The sequence below is a fragment of the Bactrocera neohumeralis genome, chromosome 2 (genome assembly GCF_024586455.1).
Source record: "Bactrocera neohumeralis isolate Rockhampton chromosome 2, APGP_CSIRO_Bneo_wtdbg2-racon-allhic-juicebox.fasta_v2, whole genome shotgun sequence".
Lineage (NCBI taxonomy): Eukaryota > Metazoa > Arthropoda > Insecta > Diptera > Tephritidae > Bactrocera > Bactrocera neohumeralis.
This window is the reverse complement of record NC_065919.1, coordinates 90633722-90659343: the sequence shown is the minus strand read 5'-3', so window position 1 is coordinate 90659343 and position 25622 is coordinate 90633722. Positions and strand designations below refer to the sequence as shown.

At 38.2% G+C, this 25622-nt stretch overlaps 1 protein-coding gene across 3 annotated transcripts; it reads left to right on the top strand.

The window, feature by feature from the left end:
• Positions 1 to 1868: 1868 nt before the first annotated feature.
• On the top strand, positions 1869 to 5189 carry LOC126767719 (pheromone-binding protein-related protein 6-like). Of its 3 annotated transcripts, none has more exons than XM_050485267.1 (5): positions 1869 to 1985; positions 2861 to 3053; positions 3161 to 3236; positions 4680 to 4936; positions 4997 to 5189. In XM_050485267.1, the coding sequence occupies exons 2-5, from the start codon at positions 2937 to 2939 to the stop codon at positions 5012 to 5014; spliced, it is 468 nt and encodes a 155-aa protein (XP_050341224.1). In that variant the 5' UTR covers positions 1869 to 1985; positions 2861 to 2936; the 3' UTR covers positions 5015 to 5189. The 3 variants fall into 3 exon arrangements, with proteins under 3 accessions (XP_050341224.1, XP_050341227.1, XP_050341226.1); XM_050485270.1 differs by having other exon boundaries at positions 1871 to 1985; positions 2865 to 3053; XM_050485269.1 differs by lacking the exon at positions 1869 to 1985 and having other exon boundaries at positions 2786 to 3053.
• Positions 5190 to 25622: the final 20433 nt, after the last annotated feature.

Genomic DNA, 25622 nt, shown 5'->3' with positions numbered 1-25622 from the left:
TTAAATAGAATGTTGCAACCTAAAATGCACAAGCTAAAGCTAACAGCTCATTTAAAATAATTATTTTATTTTAAAACAGTGAAGTCTTGTAATGTCTGCTTTATATACTGATACTTCTAAAGATCATTTGTTTTCTTTATAGGACCTTTCAAGTGTTTAAAATCAAGGTACTCTGCTTTGTCATTGCCAAGGTCCGGTAAAACTAAGTTACATTTTTTATTTCTTGGATCAGAGGCACTTTATTAATATTTTATTTGAAAACTGGTCAGAAAACGTATACTTGTATACCTCCGATATATTGTTCTCTTACTACTATTTTGTTGTAATAATAATGCAGATAAAACACCTTAAGCGATGTGGACGCGAACGATTTAGGTAAAAATTTGCTTTTCGGAGAATGAATTATTGCTTCTTCTCTGTTTTAATGAAAAACCACAATCCTTCGAGTGGTACAAAACCTTCAAAGTTGATCGAGAGATCGTTGAAGACATGATTGAAGGATGTGATGCTTGAAAATCGTCAGGCAAGTGTTAGAGAGATGGGAAGAGAGCTCGACATCTCTCGCGAATCCGTTCGAAAGATTTTGGTGGATATTTTGGGTATGAATAGCGTTCTTGCTCGATTCGTTCTCATAAAGCTGAATTTTGTGAGAGCCACGATTGTGACCGAATTTAAAGCCAAAAACGCGATGAATACCATCGGTCAACCACCGTATTCTTCAGATTTGGCCATGTGTGATTTTTTCTTGTTTGTAAAACAAGTCCGCCCAAAAAGTGCTTATGGAAATGTTTCGAGGACTGGAAAAATTGTTTGCATAAAAGTATTACATCTGGACGGGATTTTCTTGAAGGCGAAAAAATAAACATTCATGAATAATTAAATATATTGCTTTTTATTTACAATTTCTTGGTACTTTTTTGCATGATTCAGAGAATGAGTTTTCGTCAGCTTGGTTGTATGCGTTTGGTTGTTATCCTCTTGCAGGAGCATTTCGAGGGACAGTCTGTCTTCTGAGAAAGCAATTTTGGTATCTCGCATTCTTTGCGGATAAATAAACTGGCTTGTAGCAGGTTCTTATCCAATATATCGGACCTACATGAAGTACAGTCGCACACCATGTCACAAAATACTATATGTTGAATATGTGTATACCATTTATGGTCTCCACAATTTGGGTTAAATGCTTAATTGTTCTCATTCATCCACAAAATGTTCCATATTCTTCAAAGTTCTTCTAGTTGTTGTTGAGCGAAATTATGTGTTGCTATTATATCATATTATTATTTTAGATGTGACCTTGCTGATTTGACTTCGAACATATGTTGTCTTCAATTCTTCGGTCTTCATTCATCCTGGATACTACAGGGCAATTTAAAAATTATTCTTATTAAAAAAAATATATTACTTCCACATGGCTTAAAGTTAAAGAGGTTTGATCTCCGACAGACTAGCTGGTCAACCGCTGAGAGTTTTGTCGGTTGCGTCGGATCTTCAGAATGTTCTCACATGAAATGACATGAGTTTGTGGAGCTTTTTCAGAACGTTCTCATCGTGGAGCATATATGTATGTATGCTCTATTCTTTATAAACATTTTCTTTAAACCATCAAGAGTGTAGAACCATATTGGGTCCAGATAAATTGCATGTTTTGCTGGCAAACGCCAAAAACGCGTCATGCAATGCGAGAACAACAAAAGCTTCAAAGTGCATTCGGCTGTGGAGAAATATGCGAAACAAATAAACAAAAGGCACACAAATAAATGGATTCCCATGTAAACATTCAATTTTCGTAGCTAAGCAAATATAGATGTGCTGAATTTAATGCACATGCAAAGCAAACACTCGCACACACATGCACGAGCGTGCCCGAAAGCGAGGCCTATATAAAAGTGACGACCGCAGAACAAAAAACTCAATTCCGTTTGTGGTTGTGCGCGGTGAAAGAAACGCTTAGCAAGTCGAAACAATTTCGAATTTATTTAACGGTTTGTTGTTTTAGAGTAATTTTAGATTTTTTTGCGACAGGACTTTGAAAAAATATTTCTGTTTAATTATTACCGTGTTTAAACAGTTCGCCCATTTCGGTGTTTTTGTTCTCGCTTGAATGTGACTGACATGCGCAGTGCGTTGTTGTTTTTGGGGCGCTTTGCTTTCGCAGCTATTGTTTGCGCTGCTTCAATTACCACAACATAAATGCGAAACATTTGACGCAGCCTTTGTCCTTTGCCTGCGTTTTTTGAAAGAGGAAATAAAATAATTACCGTTGTTATTGATTTCTGTTTAAATTTCCGGCGACATTTGGTTTTAGCTGCACAACAACAAAGGAGTGTGGCTTTTTCGGCGGTTGCGCATGTGTGATTGTTGTTCGTAATTTGGCTGCGAACATTTGTGCATTTTGTAATATTTTCATTTCCGTTGTAAAACAACAAAATAATAAAGCAGCAAAGCGGGACATAACGGCAAAAGTTCTGAGAACGTAAATACATAAACAAGGGAGGGCAGATTTTATTTTATTCTTTGAGAAAACAAGCATTTCTATGTTCTCAATTGACTGTGAAAACAAAGCATAAACAACAAAAAAGGTCGTGACCTAGTGCTCTTAGAAATGCCAAAATCTCGTGGACTGTCAACAAGCAAATGGGAGTGCTTGCGAAGAACCGCTAATGCCATGCTTTTTGGCGCATTGCTGACAGTGTTTTTATTTCATTTTATTTATTTCACATTTTAGTGAGTTTGGATTAAAAAAGAAAATAATCGTATCTGTGAAATTTCTTTTCTTTCATTCCTTCCGTCATATAAAAAAATATAACGAAACGTGAAATCTAACAACGCGACAATCCACAACGTGCTTTACAAATAGCCAGCGCGAACAGAAGTTTGAATAGAGGAACGTTCTCGAAGCTTGCAGAGAAAACCTCTACGGAAACGGAACTAAAATGATTTTGACTGGCATGCGGCGCGGCCAAGCGTTTCACGCATTCCTAATTGTCGCCCTGTCGTCATCGCTGACTCTGATGCACGTTCGGGCACAGGAACCGCGACGTGACGACAAAGTAAGAAGTATAGCAAATTTGAAAAGTTTATGTGAGATTTTTACTAGTTGTAGGCTTTTCTTTTTCTGAATGGACACATTTGCTTTATCGATTTATGTCTTTTGTAGTGGCCGCCACCAGCCGTTCTGAAAATGGCCAAAATATTCCACGATATTTGCGTTGAAAAAACTGGGGTCACAGAAGGTGAGTTAAATAAACAAATGCAACAACCACTATAAGGGTATCCAAATATAGTACATACTTGTAGTGCCATTCGATATACCAGGTTGTTCAATAAGTTTTGTCTTTCGATAAGAGAGAGCGTTGCCACTAGCCCACATTTTTTTGTTTTGTGAGTACACTCTTCATATGAACGTATGGGAAATTTCAATCTGTCAATTCATTTTTTGTTTAAAAGCCATTTAGTGTCGCCGTGTCACAGTATTTTTTTAGAATGGAAAAAATTTAATATCGTGCAGTGATAAAATTCTTATTTTTGGAAGGTGTAGCCAAAAGAAATTCACGAACGAATGTTAAAAGGTTATAATGATTGTTCATCCACAATTAGAACAGTAGAAAGATGGGTTGCTAAATTTAAACGTAGTCACACAAGCCCAGAAGATGATCCACGTGAAAGACGTCCAAAAAGCGCATTAACGCCAGATATCAAAGCAAAAATACAGGATATGGTTTTGGAAGATCGATCGACTGAGAGAGATTTAGTAGAGGCTCTACACATCTTATTAGGCAGTGTGAGCCATATTTTAAGTGAAATTTTGGGTTTTAGAAAGCTGTGTGCACAATGGAACAAAAACACATTCGAATGCGACTTTTTCAGCAACATTTGGAGCTTATAAAAAGGATAAAGTGGATTTTGTGCGTCGATTCAACACTATCACCATGATCCTGAATCAAAACAAGAGGCTAAAGAGTAGTGTGAACCTGGTTGTTCGGCTTCGAACCGAGGTCGTGTCCGCAAATCGGCCAAGAAGGTTATGGCATCTGTTTTTTTTGGAAGCGAGAGGAATTTTGTTTGTGAATTACTTGCAAACTGGTGAAACAATTAATTCTGAATATTATTGCAACCTTCTGGACCGGTTGAAGGAGAAAATTCGTGAAAAAAGACCCGGTTTGCAGAAGAAAAAATCTTTTTTCATCAGGACAATGCACCGTGTCACAAGAGCATTTTGACAATGGCTAAAATCCATGCATTAAAGTTCGAATTGTTGGAGTATCCGCCGTATTTACCAGATTTGGCCCCTAGCGACTTCCATTTGTTTCCAGAACTCAAAAAATGTATGCATGACAAGCGTTTTTCATCAAATGAAGAGGTCATAACGGCTGTTGAAGCGCATTTGCAGATCTTCCGGATTCTCACTTCAAGGATGGGATCCACAGGTTGGAGGATCTTTGGAGCAAGTGTATTAATGTTCAGGGAGATTATACTGAATAACAAAGTGTATTTTGAATCATAAAATTGTGTTTTTCTTATCAAACGACAGAACTTATTGAACAACCTGGTACGAATTGAACGTGTCAACGTACAAAATATTTTCGTTCAAGAAATTCTTAGTTGATTAATCAGTCGAAATCAAATACAACTCAGGTACGTTAACCCAATAACCATCATCACATTTCTCTTTCCAGAGGCAATTAAGGAATTTAGTGATGGCCAAATTCACGAAGACGAGGCGCTCAAGTGCTACATGAATTGCTTGTTCCACGAAATCGATGTGGTGGACGATAACGGTGATGTTCATCTAGAGACGCTCTTTAACACCGTACCGGGTACCGTACGCAACCAACTGATAAATATGGCAAAGGAGTGCGAGCATCCAGAAGGCGACACGCTGTGCCACAAAGCATGGTGGTTCCACCAATGTTGGAAGAAGGCCGATCCAGTGGTATGTTGGACTTTTACAATTACTTGTTCGTGTTTAATTATTAACCTTTTTTTCTTTTAGCATTATTTCCTACCATAGAGCTTTTCAATGTTACTGACAGCATTAACTTTAAGCAGGATTCTCGATTTCAAATGCGTATTGACGAGAAAATTTGCAGGAAAACGGTTGCAAGCCATTATGTAACAATTTGTAGTTGTTTTGATTTACTTTAGCGGAATTTCAGTTTTATTAAAGCATTACAGAAAATACCAAAGTCACATACAGTTTTGAAAACATGGAGGGAGAAATGGGAAGCAGAAACAAAACTTGTGTATATTAAAATAAAAGCGGCATAAGTGATACCAAATAGGGTTCTCAGCATATTGCAACAAAGTGTGCCGAAATTGAGTTAGATTTTTGAAACAGTGGCAACTTTTTTCAAAAAAACCCTTTCGAGTTGATGTAGGGTGGAGCTCTGTGCTATGATCAAAACTTGTGAAACAAGAGACCAACCTGACGACTATTGTGACTTAGCCGAAGATTTTACTTACTTTTCAGATTTAGGAAATGAAAATTTTAAGTTTCGTGCACATGAAACAGGCGCGAGTTTAACTACCACAGAATTGCCGCGAAATAATATTTTTGTTTAACAGTAATAAAAATAAAGGGTGGCACATTTCAAAACAAAACTTCATATAGATTAGTGAAGCCGGCACATATGCGCGAGAAATATGCCGGAAAATCAGTATTAGCCACGAATTTCGGCTGCAGAGAAAATATGTATGCCGACATTCGAGTTGTAACTAAAGCAAATCTTCGGCAGTCGCTTTAATGCCGCAACTCAGCGGCCGACTAAATTTCAGCAGACGCCCCATTTCGCTGCTGCCACATGCTGTGCGCAAAAATTGTTGCTGCCAACGCATGTATGGTGTTGTTGCCGTTGTTGGAGTCGGTGTCGTGCATAGGATTTAGTCGTTTGTCGTTGCACACAGCTGAAGCCGCCGCCGCCTGCGACCGCATATCAGCGCGCGTTTTACAAGCAAATGATTTATGCGTTGCCAACAAGCGATAATAATATGTTGCCACATTTTATTTTACTGCGTTCGCTGTGCGCTCGCTACTCTGTGTGTGCAACTCGTATACGTAAATATGTATTTCCCTTTTTCGGTAAAATATTATTTTCGCTCTTTCTCGTACATCTGCTATCTGCTACCGCGTATTGGCATTTTAATATTTGGCATTTAGACGCTGTCGCAGTGGCAGCCTCGGCAATAACAATAACAATAAAAATATTTGCAAGATTGTTGACGTCGGCAGCGACAGCGCGGCCATTAGAACCCCACTAAGCGCACCAGCTGTGTTGGTCACCCCTGCATTCTGGGACCGCTCCCTTTTAGTGCTGCTACCCGCTGAGCGCCCGTCAGTATACCAACAATATGTGAATAGATGCGGGGTTGCATTCGTTTTGGGGAATTTTCAAAGGCGTGGGTGCGTAAAGAGGCAAGGCAAGGCGAGTAGCAAGCAAAAACTGAAGCCAGCCATGTTTTCTGGCCAAATTTAGTTTAAATGAAATGCCCAGATTATCTGCTTTGACGTTCAAAAATGACTGCTTTAAAATGTGTTATGTCTTTTAATTTTTCATAAACATAAAAAATATAAAATTTTCGTAAAAAGGTCTAACATATTTATTCTCTGAATTAAGTGGGTTTCACACACATATATGTTCATGCAGTTGGTGTAAATTTCTTACGCACCACCCTTAAATAAACTTTATCGGTATGTGTACTCGCCCGTTTGCCTTGCGTAACGGTTATTCACACCTGAAATCCCCTCAGAAACGTTATGAGCGCTGGTAATAAAATGTTGGTGGCGACATTAAAGGAAACCAGAAGCGACAAGCGAAAAAGCAGCTAATGCATCCACAAATTGCTACAACAACAACCACATCATAATGGGGTAGCAGCATGTGAGTAAAAGTGCCGGCGACAAAAACAGTGGAAAACTGAAAACATTCGCAAAAATATATATGCCAACACATACATACACACACATACAAAATGATTTAGCAACAATTTAGCAAGCAGCAACAAGCAGTAGCCAGCTTTACGCTTTGGCATAAATTGTAATAACATTTTCCATTTTGCGGTTTTAGATTGAAGCTACAACTTTTTGCTGTACTTTTTGTTTTTGCTTTTGTTGTAACACATTTTTAGATATTTATACTCCGGTACATAAATACACTTGCACGAAATGGCTGCTCGCAACGCAAAGTAATAATCAAGCAAGCATTTCTCTTGCATTTGCACTATTCACCTTTACTTCTTCTACATGCTGTCCTCAATTCGCTTTCGCTTTTTTGCTAATGTTTAAATAACCGCGGGTTGTGAGTTCTGCTTAATCTTCAGCAATTAAATGAACTTTTTTCTTGCTTAATGCTTAAATTTGACATTACTCAATAATTCAATCATTAGCAGCTTACAATAACACAAGCTCATAAAAGTATATACATACATATATACATATACAAGTGCATACATATATTAATGTCAGAGCGTCGTTGCGTATGAGTAACATTAATGTACTTGGTGGTAAATTCAGTTAAGTGAAAATATTTGTGCTAAGGATTGGCTAAAAAAACAGAATAAATAACCCCTTGAGTTAGGTTAAGTCCAATTATATGGTATATCCCACACATTAAGCAATACTTTCGGTAAAAACTCATCTAAAGGTAAAGTTTTATCTCGTTTTACTGGGTAATCCAAGTAGAGGTACTTTTTCAATAGCCTTTTTTGGAAGATCACCCGTGAGTCTCGTTAGATGTCATATTATTTTTGTTCAATATTGCTTGACACTACTTTGTGGAGAGCCAATTCGGCACCATTAGCCGCAACTCTGATTACCGTATGATCGTAAATTGAAAGCGTATAAAATACAGTTTGTGCAAGAACTGAAGCCGCTCGACCTTCCCAAGCGAGATTGCTTCACTCTTAAAAAAGATCCGACGTTCGTTGTTCAGCGTTGAGGCCCATTCCTAACCGTCAATGGCGACCGGTATCGAGCCATGACAACCAAATAATTGATATCTTGAATTGAAGCTTTTGGTCTCGGCGACATTTATTTTCAACAAGACGGCGCCACTTTCCACATATCGCATCAATCAGCACTTCGGTGAGCAGATAATTTCAGGTTTTTGGCAGGTCGACTGGTCGCCAAGATCCTGTGGGTATATGTAAAGTCTAATGCCTATACGGATAATCTTGGAACAAAGCATCACTCGTGTCATTCGCCAGTTACCGGTCGAAATGCTCGAACGAGTCAACGAAAATTGGACTCAATGGATGGACCATCTGAGACGCAGCCGCAGCCAACATTTGAAAGATAAAATCTTCAGAAATAAATGCCAAAGGATATTTTTCGAATGATTATAAACAATCCTCATTAAATTTGAAGTTTCTGTATTTTTTCTTTAAGTATGTTGTATAGTGGAAAGTGCAGGAAACAAATAAATTTCAAAATTTTGTTTTATGTGTAGTAGGCGTGGTTGTAGCCCGATTTCGTTTATTTGCACACTGGAAGATAGGAAAGTCAGAAAAATGTTATATGGTCATCTTAAAGGTAAACATAATGACTGTAGCGTATTTGACTTTTGACTTATCTCGAATTTACTAGTTTTTAACAGTAGAGTTATTATATATAGCAAGTGGGTGGGATTGTCTTCCGTTTTCCCTCTGTCGGAAGGAGTTTTAATAATATTTCCTTTAGGCGAACTTGGTTGTTGTAGCTTTCGTTACTTAGGATATATCTACGTTAAGCCTATTATAGGGCGAAGCCACGACCACTTTTTCAAAATGTTTATCCAACTCGTGCCCCTCACTACTACGATCTCCTGTATCGGCCTACAGTTCTATACCTTAAATAGATCTTAGTTATGGCACTTTATAGGTTTTCGTTTAATGGAATTTTGTGGACGTAACAATGGTCCGATTACGTCCAATTACGATCTCGTCATTATGCTTTTCTCCTGTACCACGTTTCATTGAAATATCCTAATTTTTACTGAAGTGTTCGCTTGAACGGACGGACGTACAGAGAGATGATCACTCGGATCTCAATTCATCTCATCATCTGATCATTTATATATAGTATATATAACCCTATATCTAACTCGATTATTTGTATGTGACACAATCAACCGTTATGTGATCAAAACTATAATACTATGTAGCCAGATGTTGCAAGAGTATAAAAAGTAAGTAAGTGAATTCAGAAATAGTTTTTGTGGGAGAGGGGAAATAAACATTGAATTGGCTACACTACTACTTAGTTGTCTTAATACAGTTAAATTTTATGGCTTTGACAATTTGTCGAGAACTTCTTCTGCAGTGACTTCAACGTCATGATGCGTGTGCAGCAACGCCAAGCTGATCAAAGGTGAAACCTGTTTGTCGTCAGTTTTTTGTCTTCGATTTCGGAACTTTATATCTATATTATTGAATGCCTTTGCCAAATCGATCGATTCTTTCTCAAGAATCACGCTGAATGAATGAGTTAGAGAGGTAATATCTCATAGGCAAAATATCCCAATTATAAATTGAAATGTATACAATACACGACTGCGAAGAGTATCGTTGCTTTTCCTGCTGTTTCCTTATTTTTCCAGTTACTATTTTTTGCCAGAGCTTTAACGATCAACGACATTTTGTGGCAAACTAGATAACTGCATCGTGCTTTTAAACCCATCTTCTTTCACATAACTGGAAAACTTGTTCACCAAGTAACTGTAAATGTCCCCATTTCCCCCTCTGAATCCACCACTTATTATCCTCTTTTCGATAACCTAATTAAATTTTCAAATAGTGATGAATCTTCACTAGTCTGCCTAACAGTCAATTCGGTTTAATTTATTTTTCAATTACGAATAAATTCACGTCCATCTTATCATTTTTATGTGATTACTTTATATTTGACATTGCACTCATTTCTTAAGCTTGATATCATTTTTAACCTTATAATAGCAACAATTATGTAAATTCATCTTTCGATTTGTTTTTTGATTCTGTTGTTTGTTGTTGAAACTAATCAACTTAAAATATAATAAACAGCACTGTCGTATTTTATTTGCTTTACAAAGGCAAACACATAAAAAATCCCATGAAAAATCACAAAATTAAAAAATAAGAGAAAAGCAAATTTATTAAAAATTCGAAATATGGAAAGTGCCATAACTGTCAATGCATAATACAATAACAGCAAGTTCTTAATTAAGTTAAGAATATCAGCGAGCACAAGACAAGAGACCAGAGGACAAACAGAACGGCTGTTAGGCGCACAAAACACAGCACATTGCGCCGAGGGACATGCCACGAGGGCGAAAGCAAATAAAATACATTATATTGACATGACAGTGATGTTGCTATTTTATGACGTGTTTTCTTTTCTCAATTGCTGCCTTGCTCAACAGTTGTGGTCCAAGCGAAAGGAATGTGGGCGAAAGCGTGTTGGTTTCATTCACGCTCGAGTTAGTTTGTCGCAGGCTTTTACGCTTATTGGACAGCGATTGTTTGGGCTTTTTAGTTGATTTGCTTTATACTTTCGGCTTTTTGGTCATTACGTGCAGCCATCCCCAAACTAATTTCCCACCAGGCAAGTCTTATTACGGCCAGTGTAGCATGCTGCACGAAAAATTATAACTTTAAAATAACGGTTATTTCAAACAGAAATTGTTCGACTTTTTTATATCTGTGGTGCCTTCCCTACGTGGCACCCATTATAGATTTCTGTTGTTGGAACCACATCTTGGCAGATGTTTGTTGTTAAAATCGCACGGAGGAGAATGAGGTTGTCCATAATCCAGCTCAAAGTGCTTTGTTGGTCTGTAAGTGTCTTAGGATCCAGTATATAGCAGTTTATAGGTACCACAACGGATTACTTTTCTAAGCTGTTCAAGTGAGATCCTTCCTAGGATCAACCTTTTCATCGAACCTAACTTAACCTAACCATATATTATTATTATATCGGATAGCTCTTGTATAAGATGCGTTGTGTATATACTTATGTAATTCAAGAGCGCTCGAAATTAGGGCTCCTTATGTAGTTGTCAGCACTTGCTTCTTAATTTTCTAAAGTTACGCATTGCTCAAATAAGTGTGAAGCTTAACAAAAAAAAAAGTTTCGGCGCTCGGCCACACTGTGCTGTTCATGTATTGCTTTTTTGTTGGTGTCATTGTCACAATCATTGTGCTACTTAATTGACCGGCTGGGTCTTGATCCGTCTCGCCCCCAACCTTTCTTTAGTCGTACATCGCGCTTTTGTCGTTTAAGCCAAATAATCGATCCCACGCCACTTTAAAAGTTATGAAAAACTTGCACATGCTTCACTTTCAGCACTCCGGCTGTGCCTCGGCTGCGGACTTCACTCCAATTAGCGGAAAAAATGCCATTCAATACATCATACAGCTCCCTCCCTGCAAGTCAAACTTTCTTTGGCGTGAATAAAGCGTGAAGTGCTGATTGAATTTTTGGTGACATTTATTTTGCTGTGAATACAATAATTGGCAAGAATTTAATGGCAATTACGTACTGTTGCGGAAATATGTTCACTCGCTTCATTAAAAATTTGAAAGAAATCACTTGGCTCGTGAATACATTCAGCGGGGCAGAATGTGTATGTCTACCGCTCAACGAGACGCACCAATAACTTTATTGAAGTTTTCTACTTCGAGAATCGCTCAAAATTTTTTTCGACCGTCAGTCCATGAAAATTAATTGTCCGATGAATATAATCGTATTAGTATAACGTATGTTTTAAGGTTAGTAAATGTTACCTGACATAATAATATTCCACTACCTTTTAGATTATAAAATGGTTGGCTGAAGGAGGTTTAAGCTTCTGTTCGATTGAATTTCAGAAATGACAAAAATGCTCCGATGTTGATCTTAACTGCTCCAAACTTCGAGTACGTGGAAAGTATGCGTATTGGCATTAATTATTCTCTAACATAATGGTATAATCGTATAATCATCATCAAGAGGTAGGGAAGTTTCGCTTTCAAACAAAGGTTTTTTGGCTGCCCAGGTGATACTTGGTCTAAGACCGGAAGTCGTAAGCTGCTTGAGCCATAAGTAAATAATCGTTTCTGGGCACTCCCAAGTGAATGGCGCTCAGAGCACTTTCCTCACTTACGTGGACTTCAACACATGACTCTATCCTTCGGCTATAACCACGTAAATGGTGTCAACGCCAATAAAGAAGAAGAAGAATGGTATAATCTCCAACGAAATTGTTCAAATCGTTTCCATTTCTGAAAGCTATTATAGTCTCGGTGGAAATGAAGTTAAAAATTTCAGCCCACTCCGTCAAGAGTATAATAAATCATCCTTTATATTTATATAATTTATTGCGCACCTGATGAATGCGTAATCTTAAATTTCAATGAAATGTTCGAAACTTTTCCCATTTGAATCGAGACCTTTGTCTATTTTTCAAAAACTAACCTCAGCTGCTTTTAACTAAGTGCTTGAGAACATAAAAGAATAACACCGCCATTCTTTCGTAGAAGTCGAACCATTCGTTGTCTTGCTAATAAGAGGCGGCCAGCAGTTCACACGTAATTAATCAATGTCGGAGTCGTAACACAGAAATACATAACTTGCCAGCAATTCAAGAGAGCACCAATGCTGGCCATTTTGCGCTCAGCCAGTGCAGCGCGGCGTTTTCAGTGAAAGTATTGAGGAACAAGAAAATAATATTGAAATATGAGAAAGTAAAGAACAAAGTGCTTCTGGTTACATTGCGCATTTTTAAATCAAGCGAAAGCGCGGCGTTTGCTTTACCCACCATTTCGCCCCACACTTTCCTACGTCGCAAATTATGTCAGATTGCATGATTCATTAAATGCGGGCGATGGCCAATTCAAGCATGGAAAAATTGATGACAGGCAGGGGAAGAATTTGCTGAAAGAACTCGCTCCTTATGTGGTGGATTAAATCGCCGTTTAAGAATGTTTACATAGATGGGTCTTAAAAGGGGAAGATTGAGGTTTATAAATTCGTGTTTTCATTTTTTGTTTTCTCTAATTGGAATAAAATATTTTTGAGCTCTATGCTTTTTTATCTCAACAACGAAAGTTCATATGAATTTTTTCTTTGTACTGCAACTCATCTTCTGGACCAAATTACTGACCACTATGTGCTCTTACATAGTTCTTCCTTCGATTTCCACTTCACAAGTCCACCAACATTTACTTAAACATTTTTCTTGAACTACTTTCAATGCTTTCTTCTATGCGTTTTTGTTGCTTTATATTTTCTTTTCATTTCTGCAATGTTAAAATTTTCATTTCCAAATCAAGTCATGACCATTTACTGCGCCATAGCTGCCAACCTGAACTGTTTAAATTTCATGGCGTCGCTCCTTCCTCTTTCCACAGTTTTTTCGCTTTTACTCGGTTGACCTTAGTGCGGCGCTGTAATTGTTGTTGTTGCTGGGAAATATTTCGTTTTTTGTTACTTACTTGAGTTCGTGGCTCGTAATTTTCTGGTGCACGGCACTATTTCGAAAAGGGCACAATTAATGGTAGTTTAACTGTTCAATTGAAGCCGCCTATTTTTTATTTTCTGTGCAATTCTTTCGCCGTTACTTTTTCTGCTCTATGCCTTTTTACACCACGGCACACTTTGCCACCCAAGAGTACTTTGAATTTGTGGCAATTGTATAAGCAATAGAGTAAGGTGTAATGCAAAAGATATTAATCGAAATTAGCGGGGAGTAAGTCCGAATCGCTTTGAGCCAAATTCTGATGATACCGCATTATAGCAAATGATGACTTCTTAAGGTAATATTAGTTACATAAAAAAGTTGGAACCCAAACGCTCCCAAGAAATGCTCTCCAGGCAACTGCTTTCTTACAACCTAAGGACCAAAAAGGGTTCCAGCCGAGTTTTGCTATTCCTTAGTTCATGTTTGTGCCACCACTTTTGAAGTGCTGCCGCTGACGTGGCAAACTCCTGCTGTTCCTGCTGTTGCTGTCGCCGGGTTCTACCTTGGTGTCCATTTTAGCAGCTGGACTTCATTTGCTTGCTGAGGGTGGAGGCGGGAGTGTGGGATTGTAGTTGAGATTTTACTGTGCAAATTTCTTTGTTTCATTTGTTTATTCTTCGATTTAGCATTTTTTCCACTTATTGTAATTGTTGTACTGCTTTGCTTTTTGCACCACTTTTTTCGCAGCGTTCATTTCTCATTTTTCTCGGCGTTTTTCCTGCCATCATCAACATTCTAACTTCGGCCGTATTTTTTCGCCATTATTTCGCATTTGCGTGTCTCGCATGCCCGCCACTAGGCAATGTCTGCACTTCGTGCGTTCTCTTCGCACCTCGGATAGTTAGAACAGCTTCATGCGCTGAAGAAAACTTGCGAAAAAATGCTTTGCACTTATTTTACGCTCTATTGCATGTCGCTTTCTTTTTGTCACCCGCTTTGTCCGCACTTCATTTTCGCTCCTCCCTTATTCGTCGCGTACACTATTCTGTGGCCCGTCGCCCGTCGCATGCACTAGCTTCCATTGCGGAAAAGTAATTCAAATGGAATTAAAATTTTCCTTGAGGTTTTCCCCAACTAGCCACAGACCCCGTGCTTCTGGTGGGGTTGCTGCTTTACCGCCCCCGGATTGCCGACCGGCAATGCAACAATGAAGATGATGTCGGTGGTTTGTGGAGTTTTTGTGGCCGTCCGGTTGGGCGCCGACAGGCGTTGAGGCGATGTGCCTTGAAGTGCCTGTAATGCGTTTGAAAAATTCCTTCGCTGCCGTTTTATCCATTTTTTGTTTGTTAAATTTAATTTTGTTTGCGTTAAGTGAAATTTAAATGAATTCGAAGAGAGATTTGCATGAGTGTTCAGGCGCTTGAAATGACGAAAGTGGTGCTCAATATGATAGTTCCAGATTATGTGTAATATAGCGGAAGATGCTGCAGATAATATCTTGAGCTCAGTGGTTGTACTCAGGAGCACTTAACTTAGGAATGCGATTTTAATTGGTTCGTGGTTGGTTCATGGCAAGAAATTGCAAATGCTATTAAGACAATTTTAGTGGGTTCGGATGGAAAGAATGAGCACTGTGATTTTTGCGTATCGGAAGGATGGTCTGTAGTCGAAATTGCGCAAATTTTACTCCCAAAACATTGTGTTGCTATGTGGGGGATATTTAGTGGAAAACTAAATCACATTTTCAACATATTTTGTGTTTCTCTTAGCATAAGGTAATGTAAGTAACCAGTGGAATGAAAGTAGCACCGCTCCTGGTTTCAAAATCTAACTCAAATTCAATTTCTACGAGTGCCGGATTTTGACCACTGTAAAGAAAGCAGCTCTAAATTGTCATTAAATTTTCATACTTCAAGGATATTTGCTTAAATAAGTACTGAGATTCAGATTCAGAGATTCGGCAATAGCTCCTTCCTTTATGGGGTCATTAAAGAAGGTGAAAATACCAGAGGGTTAAGTTCCCTTATCTCACACTCGATTATGGCATCAAATCCCCTCATGCTATAAACAGCATAATAATTTAAATTGTAAGTGTAATAATTGTCCGTGCATATCATTATATAAACTAATTCATGCTATATGGCTTAACAAACACCCAAATACGGCTATTTAAACGCTTTTGTAAGTAAATACAAAGGCGATGGCTGATTTCTGGTTAATCGCCCACCTACTATTTTTGCACATGCAAAGCGTTTACAAATCACTGACTTCATTATTTAATGTGCATGCGGCCTTAGGAACTTCTTATCACCACGTACACGCTTTAATGAATTCGAGTAATGAAGGCAACAACGCACATGCCATTGCTACCAACACATGCGCACACGGAGCCGGAACTCAGTTCATGAATGTGAGGGCGTCTGCCAAAGCGAAAATTCGTAAAATAAACGGAGAGTAAACTAATTGAATCATATGGGAAGCAAAAAAGTGGCATGCATTTTTTCCGAATATCACATTTGAATATCTGCAGTGCTTAAACGCTGTGGTGAATGCGGCTAATGCCAGCTTATTAGCCAAATTAACATGTAGTCAGCCCAGGTAAGCCCTGCAAAAAACGAAATGTGAGGCATTATTCACGAAAATGCTCCGTTCACAGCTAAAATTGCGTATGTGTTTATGTGAGCATATATTATAACTGGTTTTTACTTCCGCGTAATTTTCCAAGCCACCTGTTTTTGTTGTACCCACTGCTCATATTTGTTTTCTTTGCTGTAAAGGTTGGATTTTGTCTAGAAATGGGTTTGCGAAATTCATTTGCACATAACGGTGCTTGCTGTGTGTGTTTTTCATAAGGCCGCCTTGGCAATCTGCCGTTATGTGTACACCAAAGCTGCAGGTAATCCAACATTAACATCACTCATACGCCGTGTCACACCGGCACTCTGTTCCGCACATGCGGACGAGTTGTGGGCGCACAAACTAGACAGTGAAGCGTTTTTAATAATGAAACGAGAATGAGTGTGTGATAGCGCAAAGAGTCGTAATTACATATTGAACATCCAAAAAAAGGCAAAGCAGGCGTGCTAAATACATTTGAACTTCAAAAAGGCCACAAACGTGTTTACCTCTCATTTACGAAGTGGTTTGTAGTATGGCGACGTCAGGGCTTTGCTACAGCTGCTACGCCGCGAATTTCTATTCGAGACAAGATGAATCAATAAAGTCAAAAAGGTTGAGCTGAATGTGCCTTTTGCAACTCTTGGTTTAAGCGTTTTTTGCTTTGTAGTTTGACCTTGTGTTGGTTGTACTGCTGGGCTCAGTTAGCCGCTTTCCATTTGGGACAGACTGTTATGTAACTTTTTATTTACCACCTTGAAAGTGCTCACTTATCACTGCGTCAAAAATAGAGTTTCGAATTTCAGATTATAGAAATTTTTTATAAGGAAGTATTGCGGCTAATTCCACTCAAGGTGGGAAACGCGTCTGGTGGAGAGCAATACTACTACATACTTGTACTCTTCTCGTATACTACATAAAAATGGTATATATGTATTTGGAATCGGTTTAATAATTGACTTCATTGGTAGTCAACTAGAGACCAATTATTGTTCGAGATTACTACTCTTAGCTTGAGCTCCTACCAGTTTGTAGAAAAAGTGTTCTTCATTTTTCTTTTTTTGCAGAAAATTTTAAATGAAAGGCATTATCAAGAATAATCCAAGTAGGAATCAAAAAAAGTAAACAGGGAAGATAAGATTGTGTAAACAGATTCAATGGGGAGATATGCTGATAAACCTGAACCGAAAAGCCGATTTCATAAGTTAGCATTCGTCACTCCAAAGTTGCAGCCAAATATGCTGCAGCACAGAGCATGAACACAAGCAGTTAAAAGGGTTAAAAGGGGAGGGCGACGGCACCATAATCAACCGTCAGGCCAATAAGCAAGTGGTCAAAAAGTTGCTAGAAAATAAATGCTTGCAAATGAATGCACAAGCCACGGTATGTGCCAAAAGCTCAAAAATTCAACTTGTTTGTTACTCTTTGGTTATAATATTTGGCCAAAGCGCTCATCTATCGCTCGCCCGCTGTTCCAGTTTTAGTTTATTGTTGGTTAGTTAGCATGTTTTTGTAGTTCTAGTTTGTCTCTCTAAAAATAAAACGTCATTCTGGCTCGGAGTGCAATTGGCATTATTTGGAGCTTTGTGAAACTTTTTTTTCGCAGATAAAGAAAATTATTGTTTTTCTAGGAGCATAGAAAATCGGTGTTTGTCTTTCTTGCCGCGTATCTGGAGGCCCAAGAAGGGAGCTGTTTAAGTGTTGTTGTAGTATTTTTATTCCTTCGCAAATTGTATTACCTCCTCCTTTTATCTTGCAAATCTCAAACCCATGCGGATGTGTCTTATCGTGGAAGTCGTGAAATTCGTCTTGGTTTCCATTCCTTTTTCATCAGGCATACAAATTAAACACTTTGATAATATTTTTCGATACACATTTCAAACAAGAAGAAAAATGAGGAATCTCGTTCTTTTTCATAAGTCATTAGCGGATTTTGCATGATGAAAATGATATTTGGATAAAAATTATTAAAATAGTTATGCAACAACTACCGCTGAAGTTTCTTATTTTGTCTCTGTGGCTTCGCGTCGGAGCTACTCATGATAAAATGGCAAACTTTTAAGCACTTTGTTTGCTTGCAGAGCGGCTAAGGCGGCGGCAAGTTGAGTGAGCATGCATTAATGCATGCGTGTATTGAAAAGGATGAATGCAAATCTACAGACAATGCTTCTCCCTCTCTCACTCCCTCTCCCATTTCATTAAATATGATTATTTTGTGTGCTTTGTTGTTGTTTCGCAGCGCAACTTCTACTTGTGTTTCGCATGAAAATTAAAAGTAAACAAAGCTTACAATGCGGTGCTTCTTTCAGGGCGCACAATGCCTGTGGCTCCACGGATTTGTGTATGTATTTACCTGAGAAGTCATGTGCATTGTTGTAAATGAAAAGTGCACAATTAAAAAACGAATATGCATATGCGCCACTAAGTTTTCACACTTTCCATGCAACAAAGCGGTGAAATTATAACAAGTAACAGAGCTGATCTGATTCCATGGGCATATCTGTTGTTTGTGGCACGAAAATGCAACTTAACTCTAACCTATCACTAAGAACATGACGTTCCCAATTAGTTCAGGCTATTGTGCCTCCTGAGATATTTCACCCTGTGTTCTTGTTTGTTAATTCATTTCATTATCTCAAACTTCGCTAAGAATAAAAATTCCGCACAAAGCAGTTAATGTTTGTTAAGCCGTTATCGCCTTGTTTCCAGTCAAAAGACTCTTACTCCCTTGGCTACCCTAGTCACTCTGCGGCTATTTCATATCTTAGGAAGGTACAAAGTCACGAGATGAAACTCGTTGTAGCAACATTTTTATGAATTGCCTACATGTTTTTAGAGTCTTAAATAATTCACTCATTTCAGTAAAATTTGTCTCTTAGACGCTCTGTTAAATTTTTAAAGAGATCTATATCAAAGATGACAGGGTGATAATCCACGAACATTGTTGTTATTGGAGTGCTTGTGCAATGTTGTTCGATTATACCTACACGCTTTCATCTGTATATAATTAGTGATGTATATTTTCCGCTAAATCCACTTTTATTATATTTCCTTCTTTTAAAATTGTAAACCTATTTTTGCAATTAGAGTTGAATGTCCCGGTTCCCTACCATATATTTGATTTTTATTGGCTTCTGAAATATGAACATATGATCGTTGTTCACCAGTAATTTATTCCATGATTTCGCAGCCAACTTCATTTAACCGCCTTACCTTTAAACACCGACTGGGATAAAATAAAGTCGTTGGTCGATGAAGATCGTGAAACAACTCGAGATATTGCTGGAAGACTAAATTTGCCTAACGCGCCCGTTCACAAGAACATAAAACGTCTGGGATTAATTTCGAACTTAGAAACATGAGTTGCTCATGTTCTTACAGAACAAAATTTGCTTCGTCACATTAACTACTGTTATTTGCTTATCAAGCGACAAGGAAAAGTGAGGGTTATGAGATTTCAAAGGGATAGTTTATTTTAGAGTTTTGTCCAACAACACCATGCCACATTCGGAATGTATTGTGATCTTCTTATGTATTGTGATCAGATAGACAAATTAAGTAATGTACTCATTCAGAAGAGGCCAGAATTAATCAATAGAAAAGATGTAGTGTTTGACAAGGATTAAGTGAGACCTCATACAAGCTGATTCCTCGCCAAAAGATTTTGCAGTTTGAACATGGTATGCTACCACACCTACCATATTCTGCAGACATGGTCCCTGTTGAATTTTACTTGTTCCAATCTCTGCAACACTATCTGGATGGGGGAAACTCCACCTCAAATGAGGACGGCAAAAATCACTTGAACCAGTTTTTTTGCCTGCAAGGATCAAAATTTTATTAGCGTGTAATCAATCTCTTCAAATTACTTGGTGAACGAATCAAGTCTTTTAGTTACTTAATTGGGGTTTTAAAAGTATTTTTTGATAACACCTGAATTAAGGTTAGTTAACAAACTGTGAAGGCGCATTCGCAACCAAAGCTCATTTGACCGAATCTGTCGCCTGGAACTTTTTATCAAATGATGTTTTGTTACTTCAACTAAGACAGCTGTTATAGAAAGTTTTCCCATCAATGTCAATGAAAACGGGATCATGAGAAACGGGACCAGTACTCAGTTCTGACATCACTGCCTGTATCACAAGCGAATGCTTTTTACACCTTTTTCGATGTTCACGCTTCTATAAAAATGCTAATTGAGCTAATCGTAGGCATGTTAAACCGTCTGATTTCGATGGATCTCTCATCTGTATGGAAATGTGTGAGCCCTGCAGGAAATTGTAAATTCAGTTTCACTCCCCTACACCGCAACCCACAAATGACATAACACACAGCATGGCATTTTCAAATCGAATATATTCTCGCTGGTTGTGAGTGGAATATGTATATTAACTGACTGCCTGACTTTTACCGCGGGGAAGGTTTTTCGCTTGCAGCGAAGCTGTGTGTTTGCGTGTGTGTGAAGTAGTCCCTGTGCATTCAGCTTCGCGATTTTACGCCTCGCCCCACAATAGACTAAATTTTTTCGTTGAATGTGTAATTAATTTTTCGATTTACAAATGTATGCATGTGCGAAGCATTTTAAATTTTTTGCCGCGCCCGACAATTTCATCACTCATTCATTGCTATTAAATGACTGCGACTGTTGATTGTGGAAGTGCGGATTCATTTATGTATGCGTGTTCATATATACATATATACAGTTGTAAGCACAGCTAATATTACCTTCAATCGGTGTGATTGACATATTTGCAAATAAAAATGAGCTATTGTGTTCCACATTGTTAAGGTATTTATTAGTATTTATTTTTGGAATTTAATTACTGCTCGGGAAATTATTGCATTGAAAACATTTTTAGCTGCCTTTGTAAGCGTAAGTCACAAATCATTTCTGACATTTGGAAAATATAGCGATGCTGGTGCCGTCGAATTTCTAGGAATTCTTTTTTTCAAAATATGTCCAAATTCTATTGCATTAGATTTCTTTAGTAGTCTAATATCCCAGTGTTGTGTAAAGTAATTAGTTAGTCTTAAAATTTTTGGGCATTATATAGCCTTAGTAAATACATCTTTATCAATCTTCCGGTTTAACCTTTAACGAAGATTACAGTTATGTGGATCTTTGAAAGCCCGAAGCCTCTGTTATTATTATAAGCGAATTTTTGTAAGACAATCTTGATCACTAAGCCGTGCTGCGCTCAAAGCCAGCATATATTTCTAGTTTTTTCTGTGTGTTTCCAGGCTGGTCTGCGATCGAGGTAAAGTTAAACGCAAAGTATGTGCACGAAAACAATTGGTCGAACGTATAACGTTCTAAAACTTATGTTTATTATTTAATTTCAGAAATATTTATACAAGTTATAGTTTATATATAGGTTTATACGAATTCAAGATATAATATTCAGGATAATTTTTTATAAGCGAATAATCTTAATTTAGACTTAATATCCTTCATAAGCGCTCGCACAGAATCCTTATTGAAGTCTTTAGTGACGTTTCGCCACTTATTTCTAAATTGCCTCTCATTTATCACTGTATGTTGCGTCTTTGCCATGTTAATGACATGTCGCAAGATCAGGCCAAAAGAGTACTGGATCCTTATGAAGCTTAATTAAAGGCAAACGACGTTTCTGTAAGCACTCATTAACATAAATTTCTTGATTTATTATTCCATAACCTGTAAAAGGTTGACTTTTAAAGCCACACTGACAAATGGCCTGCTATACAAGAAATTTTTTTTTGAAATTTGTTAAGCTTTTTATTTTTAAATTTATCAGAAACATTTCCCCTTTTATTTGCTATATAAAATGTTCGCCTTCGAATTTGTTTAAAGTCCGCTTTTACACTGGATTCATCGTCCATCACAACGCAGTTAAAATTAGGCATGAACTTTTCATATATTTGTCGAGCACATCGGTTTGCCAAAACATGTTGGTTATCATTGCGGTTTGGTGCTGCGTGGTGTTCACTTTGAAGGAACGTAGTCCATTTCGTTTGCGTACTTTTACTGGGCTTATGTAGGTGACAATTGCAATTTTTTCGTGACATCTCGTACTGAAAGTCCAGGATTTCGTTTCAAATAGGTCAACACTTTTTTTGCTATAAGTGGAGATTCAAATCATTGTTTTCTACCACTACCGGTCTTTCAATTCAATGATAAGGAGTCACTGTATCTCTTAAGTACGAAAGATACCGAAGATTTTGAATTTTGATTTTAACGTTAGAAATTTCTATGCTATGGATCCATCGTCCTGTGGATGAGGTTTGCCACCGCTGCTACCACATTGTAAGGCTCTTGGTTCTCTCTGCTTTTTTCCGCCTTGTGGACGGCCCTAACAGCTGGTATAGTCGCGCGAATTCGTCCAACCGGATGTCAATAGGAGGTATGTTGGCTAGTTTTTTAGCAGCATCGCTTGATGCTGGAAGTATACTTCAAGTTTTCCTTAAATTTTAACTTGGACTCCAATATTAATATTACTTTTCGTTTTCTGCTCAAGTAGCTCTAAACTCATTGTTGTAAACCATTTATGCAATCATGCATTTGAGCCGGAGGTCATCTAAATGTTTAGTAACTGCTACCACTATAAGGTTATCCGCATATGTGATTGTTTTCAAATTTTTTGGTTGATGTATTCTTAGCACTCCGTTATGCATCAAGTTCTATAGTACAGGGCCTAAGATCGAGACTTGCAATCGAGATGGAGTACTCTGAAGGGCCTTGTCCGTGGTGGTGAGTGGTGATCAAATGTTAATAATTCTGGATAATTTCATCCGAGTTCATCACAGATTAAATTTTTCAGATCTTCAAATGAAGTGGGAGTATATATAAAGAGCAAATACCCTTAAGATAGTATATGAGTATGTAAAACCTAAAAGGAAAGGTCGGGGAGTATATATAAACGGACAGCGTGACCAGCTGAGTCGATTTAGCCATGCCGCCTATCTGATTATACGGCGACTAGATCAATAGTTTTTGAGATATGGAATTGAAATTTTGTATCGGTAATTTTTTACACAAAAAGTTGCTAATTTTGTTGGAACCGGCGATCAGGAACCACTATAGCATGTGTATAGTCATATAAACTGACCGTCCAAAATCAAGTTCTTTTATGAAATCATTTGTACATGTGAAGGGTATTAAGTCTTCGGCGCAACCGAAGTTAACGTATTTTCTTGTTTACATATCAACAGGTTTGCTCAATGACATTTATTTAACGCTTTTTCTTGCTAAAATATTTCTAGGTTTTGAAAACGAAATTCGAATTTCCTCCTTAAAGCGTTGATTACTTCTATAAATCAGTCATGCTAAAAGAGTCATCGAACGATTCGAAAACTTATTGAAGACGTTTATGCAATTACATTGTCAGCATTGTAATAAAATTAGTAATGCTTCCTCTTTAAACCCCAAATTATTGGCCATAAAAATGCAGTTCAATATTGTATGGAATAAAAAACGAATAAAAGGCATAACAAATAAAGTGGACTGTGGGAGAAAGAAGGACGACCGGGGACGGCTGCGTAATCGCTTACACACTTAATTCGATAACTGCACTTAACAACATTTCATGACAGGAACGCATAAAAGTTTTACAAGAAAAGGAGCTCGACTATGCTAATACAAACGTAATGGCGGACACATTGTGAAGCGCTTGCGGAAAATGCGAAACGAAATGGCCAGCTCAAGCGCACATAAAACACATAATGTGCCACAAAACTCCGCACTTTACATTATACATTTCCATTGACTTTACGTTTTTCTTTTCAATTTCTCTATTACCATTTGTCAGACGATGACTGGCAGTACCAGCGGCGGCGACAAAGACGAGCGCAGACAATTGCTTCCACCGTCTGAGTGTCCGTCTGTCGTGTCTGTGTGTCAGACGAGTCAAACTTACTTATTGTTTTCGCCGAATGGCTGAGGAATGTTCGTTATTGGCGATGAAAAATGTGCGCAAATAGAATGAAAAGTGAAAGAAAGTGATTTGAAAGGACACTCACGAGCGCGCACGCATGCAAATCTGCGCGACACACGCACTTTTTCTCATGTGTGTGCAATGTCTAAGGCGTAGCAGGGGTCACACACCATTAGCGGACAAAGAAAAAGCGCCTGTGGCTATGCCTTGGTGGCGAGAAATGAGCGAAAGATTGAGACAGCGCGCTGTCGTGCTCGGCGCGGTGAGAAGTGGAGAAGTGGTGGAGGTGAAGGTTTGGCGTCAACCAACAACGCGGGAGCTGTTAGCGTTTTAACGCTCAAACAGCAAGGACAATAAATAGCATTGTCGAAGAACTCGCAGCCACAACACTTTGCGGGTGTCCTTGCAGGCGGCTAGAACACACATACCTTCAAACGTTCCTGCGTTACAAAAAGCTAGTAAAACAGTAACAAAATATGGCATATGGGAAAATGCAAATAACAATGAATATTTGTCATAAAGCGCGATAAGAATCACTTTGCTGACAGCGGAGGGGGTCGAGAGTTTGCTGATGACACGCGTGCGACCATAGCTGCAATGATAACGGTGCTGGCGGTGATAAAAATTCTTGAGCCGTAATTTTGCAGCGTGCAATATTTCAAGAACTGCATTTTGTTGATAAATGAATTTGAAAAACTTTCCATAAGGCAAGGGTTCAGACAAAATCTTGGATTTTCTTCATCAGCACCGTTGTCAATAACTTTTTTTTGTTGCTAACGAGAGTATTATAGTTTTGTTCACATAACGGTTGTTTGTAAGTCCTAAAACTAAAAGAGTCAGATATAGGGTTATATATACCAAAGTGATCAGGGCGACGAGTAGAGTCGAAATCCGGATGTCTGTCTGTCCGTCCGTCTGTCCGTCCGTCTGTCCGTGCAAGCTGTAACTTGAGTAAAAATTGAGATATCATGATGAAACTTGGTACACGTATTCCTTGGCTCCATAAGAAGGTTAAGTTCGAAGATGGGCAAAATCGGCCCACTGCCACGCCCACAAAATGGCGGAAACCGAAAACCTATAAAGTGTCATAACTAAACCATACATAAAGATATTAAAGTGAAATTTGGCACAAAGGATCGCATTAGGGAGGGACATATTTGGAAGTAATTTTTTTTGGAAAAGTGGGCGTGGCCCCGCCCCCTACTAAGTTTTTTATATATATCTCGGAAACTACTATAGCTATGCGAACCAAACTCTACAGAGTCGTTTTCTTCAGGCATTTCCATATACAGTTCTAAAATGGAAGAAATCGGATAATAACCACGTCCACCTCCCATACAAAGGTTATGTTGAAAATCACTAAAAGTGCGTTAACCGACTAAAAAAACGTCAGAAACACTAAATTTTACGGAAGAAGTGGCAGAAGGAAGCTGCCCCAGGCTTTTTTTAAAAATTGAAAATGGGCGTGGCGCCGCCCACTTATGGACCAAGAAGCATATCTCAGGAGCTACTAGACCGATTTCAATGAAATTCGGTATATAATGTTTTCTTAACACCCTGATGACATGTACGAAATATGGCTGAAATCGGTTCACAACCACGCCTTCTTCCAATATAACGCTATTTTGAATTCCATCTGATGCCTTCTTTGTATAATACGAGTATAAACATTAGGAACCAATGATGATAGCGGAATAAA

Excerpts from the sequence above, each read along its gene's own strand:
- LOC126767719 (XM_050485267.1), top strand. The coding sequence starts at position 2,937 with ATGATTTTGACTGGCATGCGGCGCGGCCAAGCGTTTCACGCATTCCTA. Across the intron at positions 3,054-3,160 it reads AACCGCGACGTGACGACAAA|TGGCCGCCACCAGCCGTTCT; the intron begins GTAAGAAGTATA and ends TGTCTTTTGTAG. Across the intron at positions 3,237-4,679 it reads AAAAACTGGGGTCACAGAAG|AGGCAATTAAGGAATTTAGT; the intron begins GTGAGTTAAATA and ends TTCTCTTTCCAG.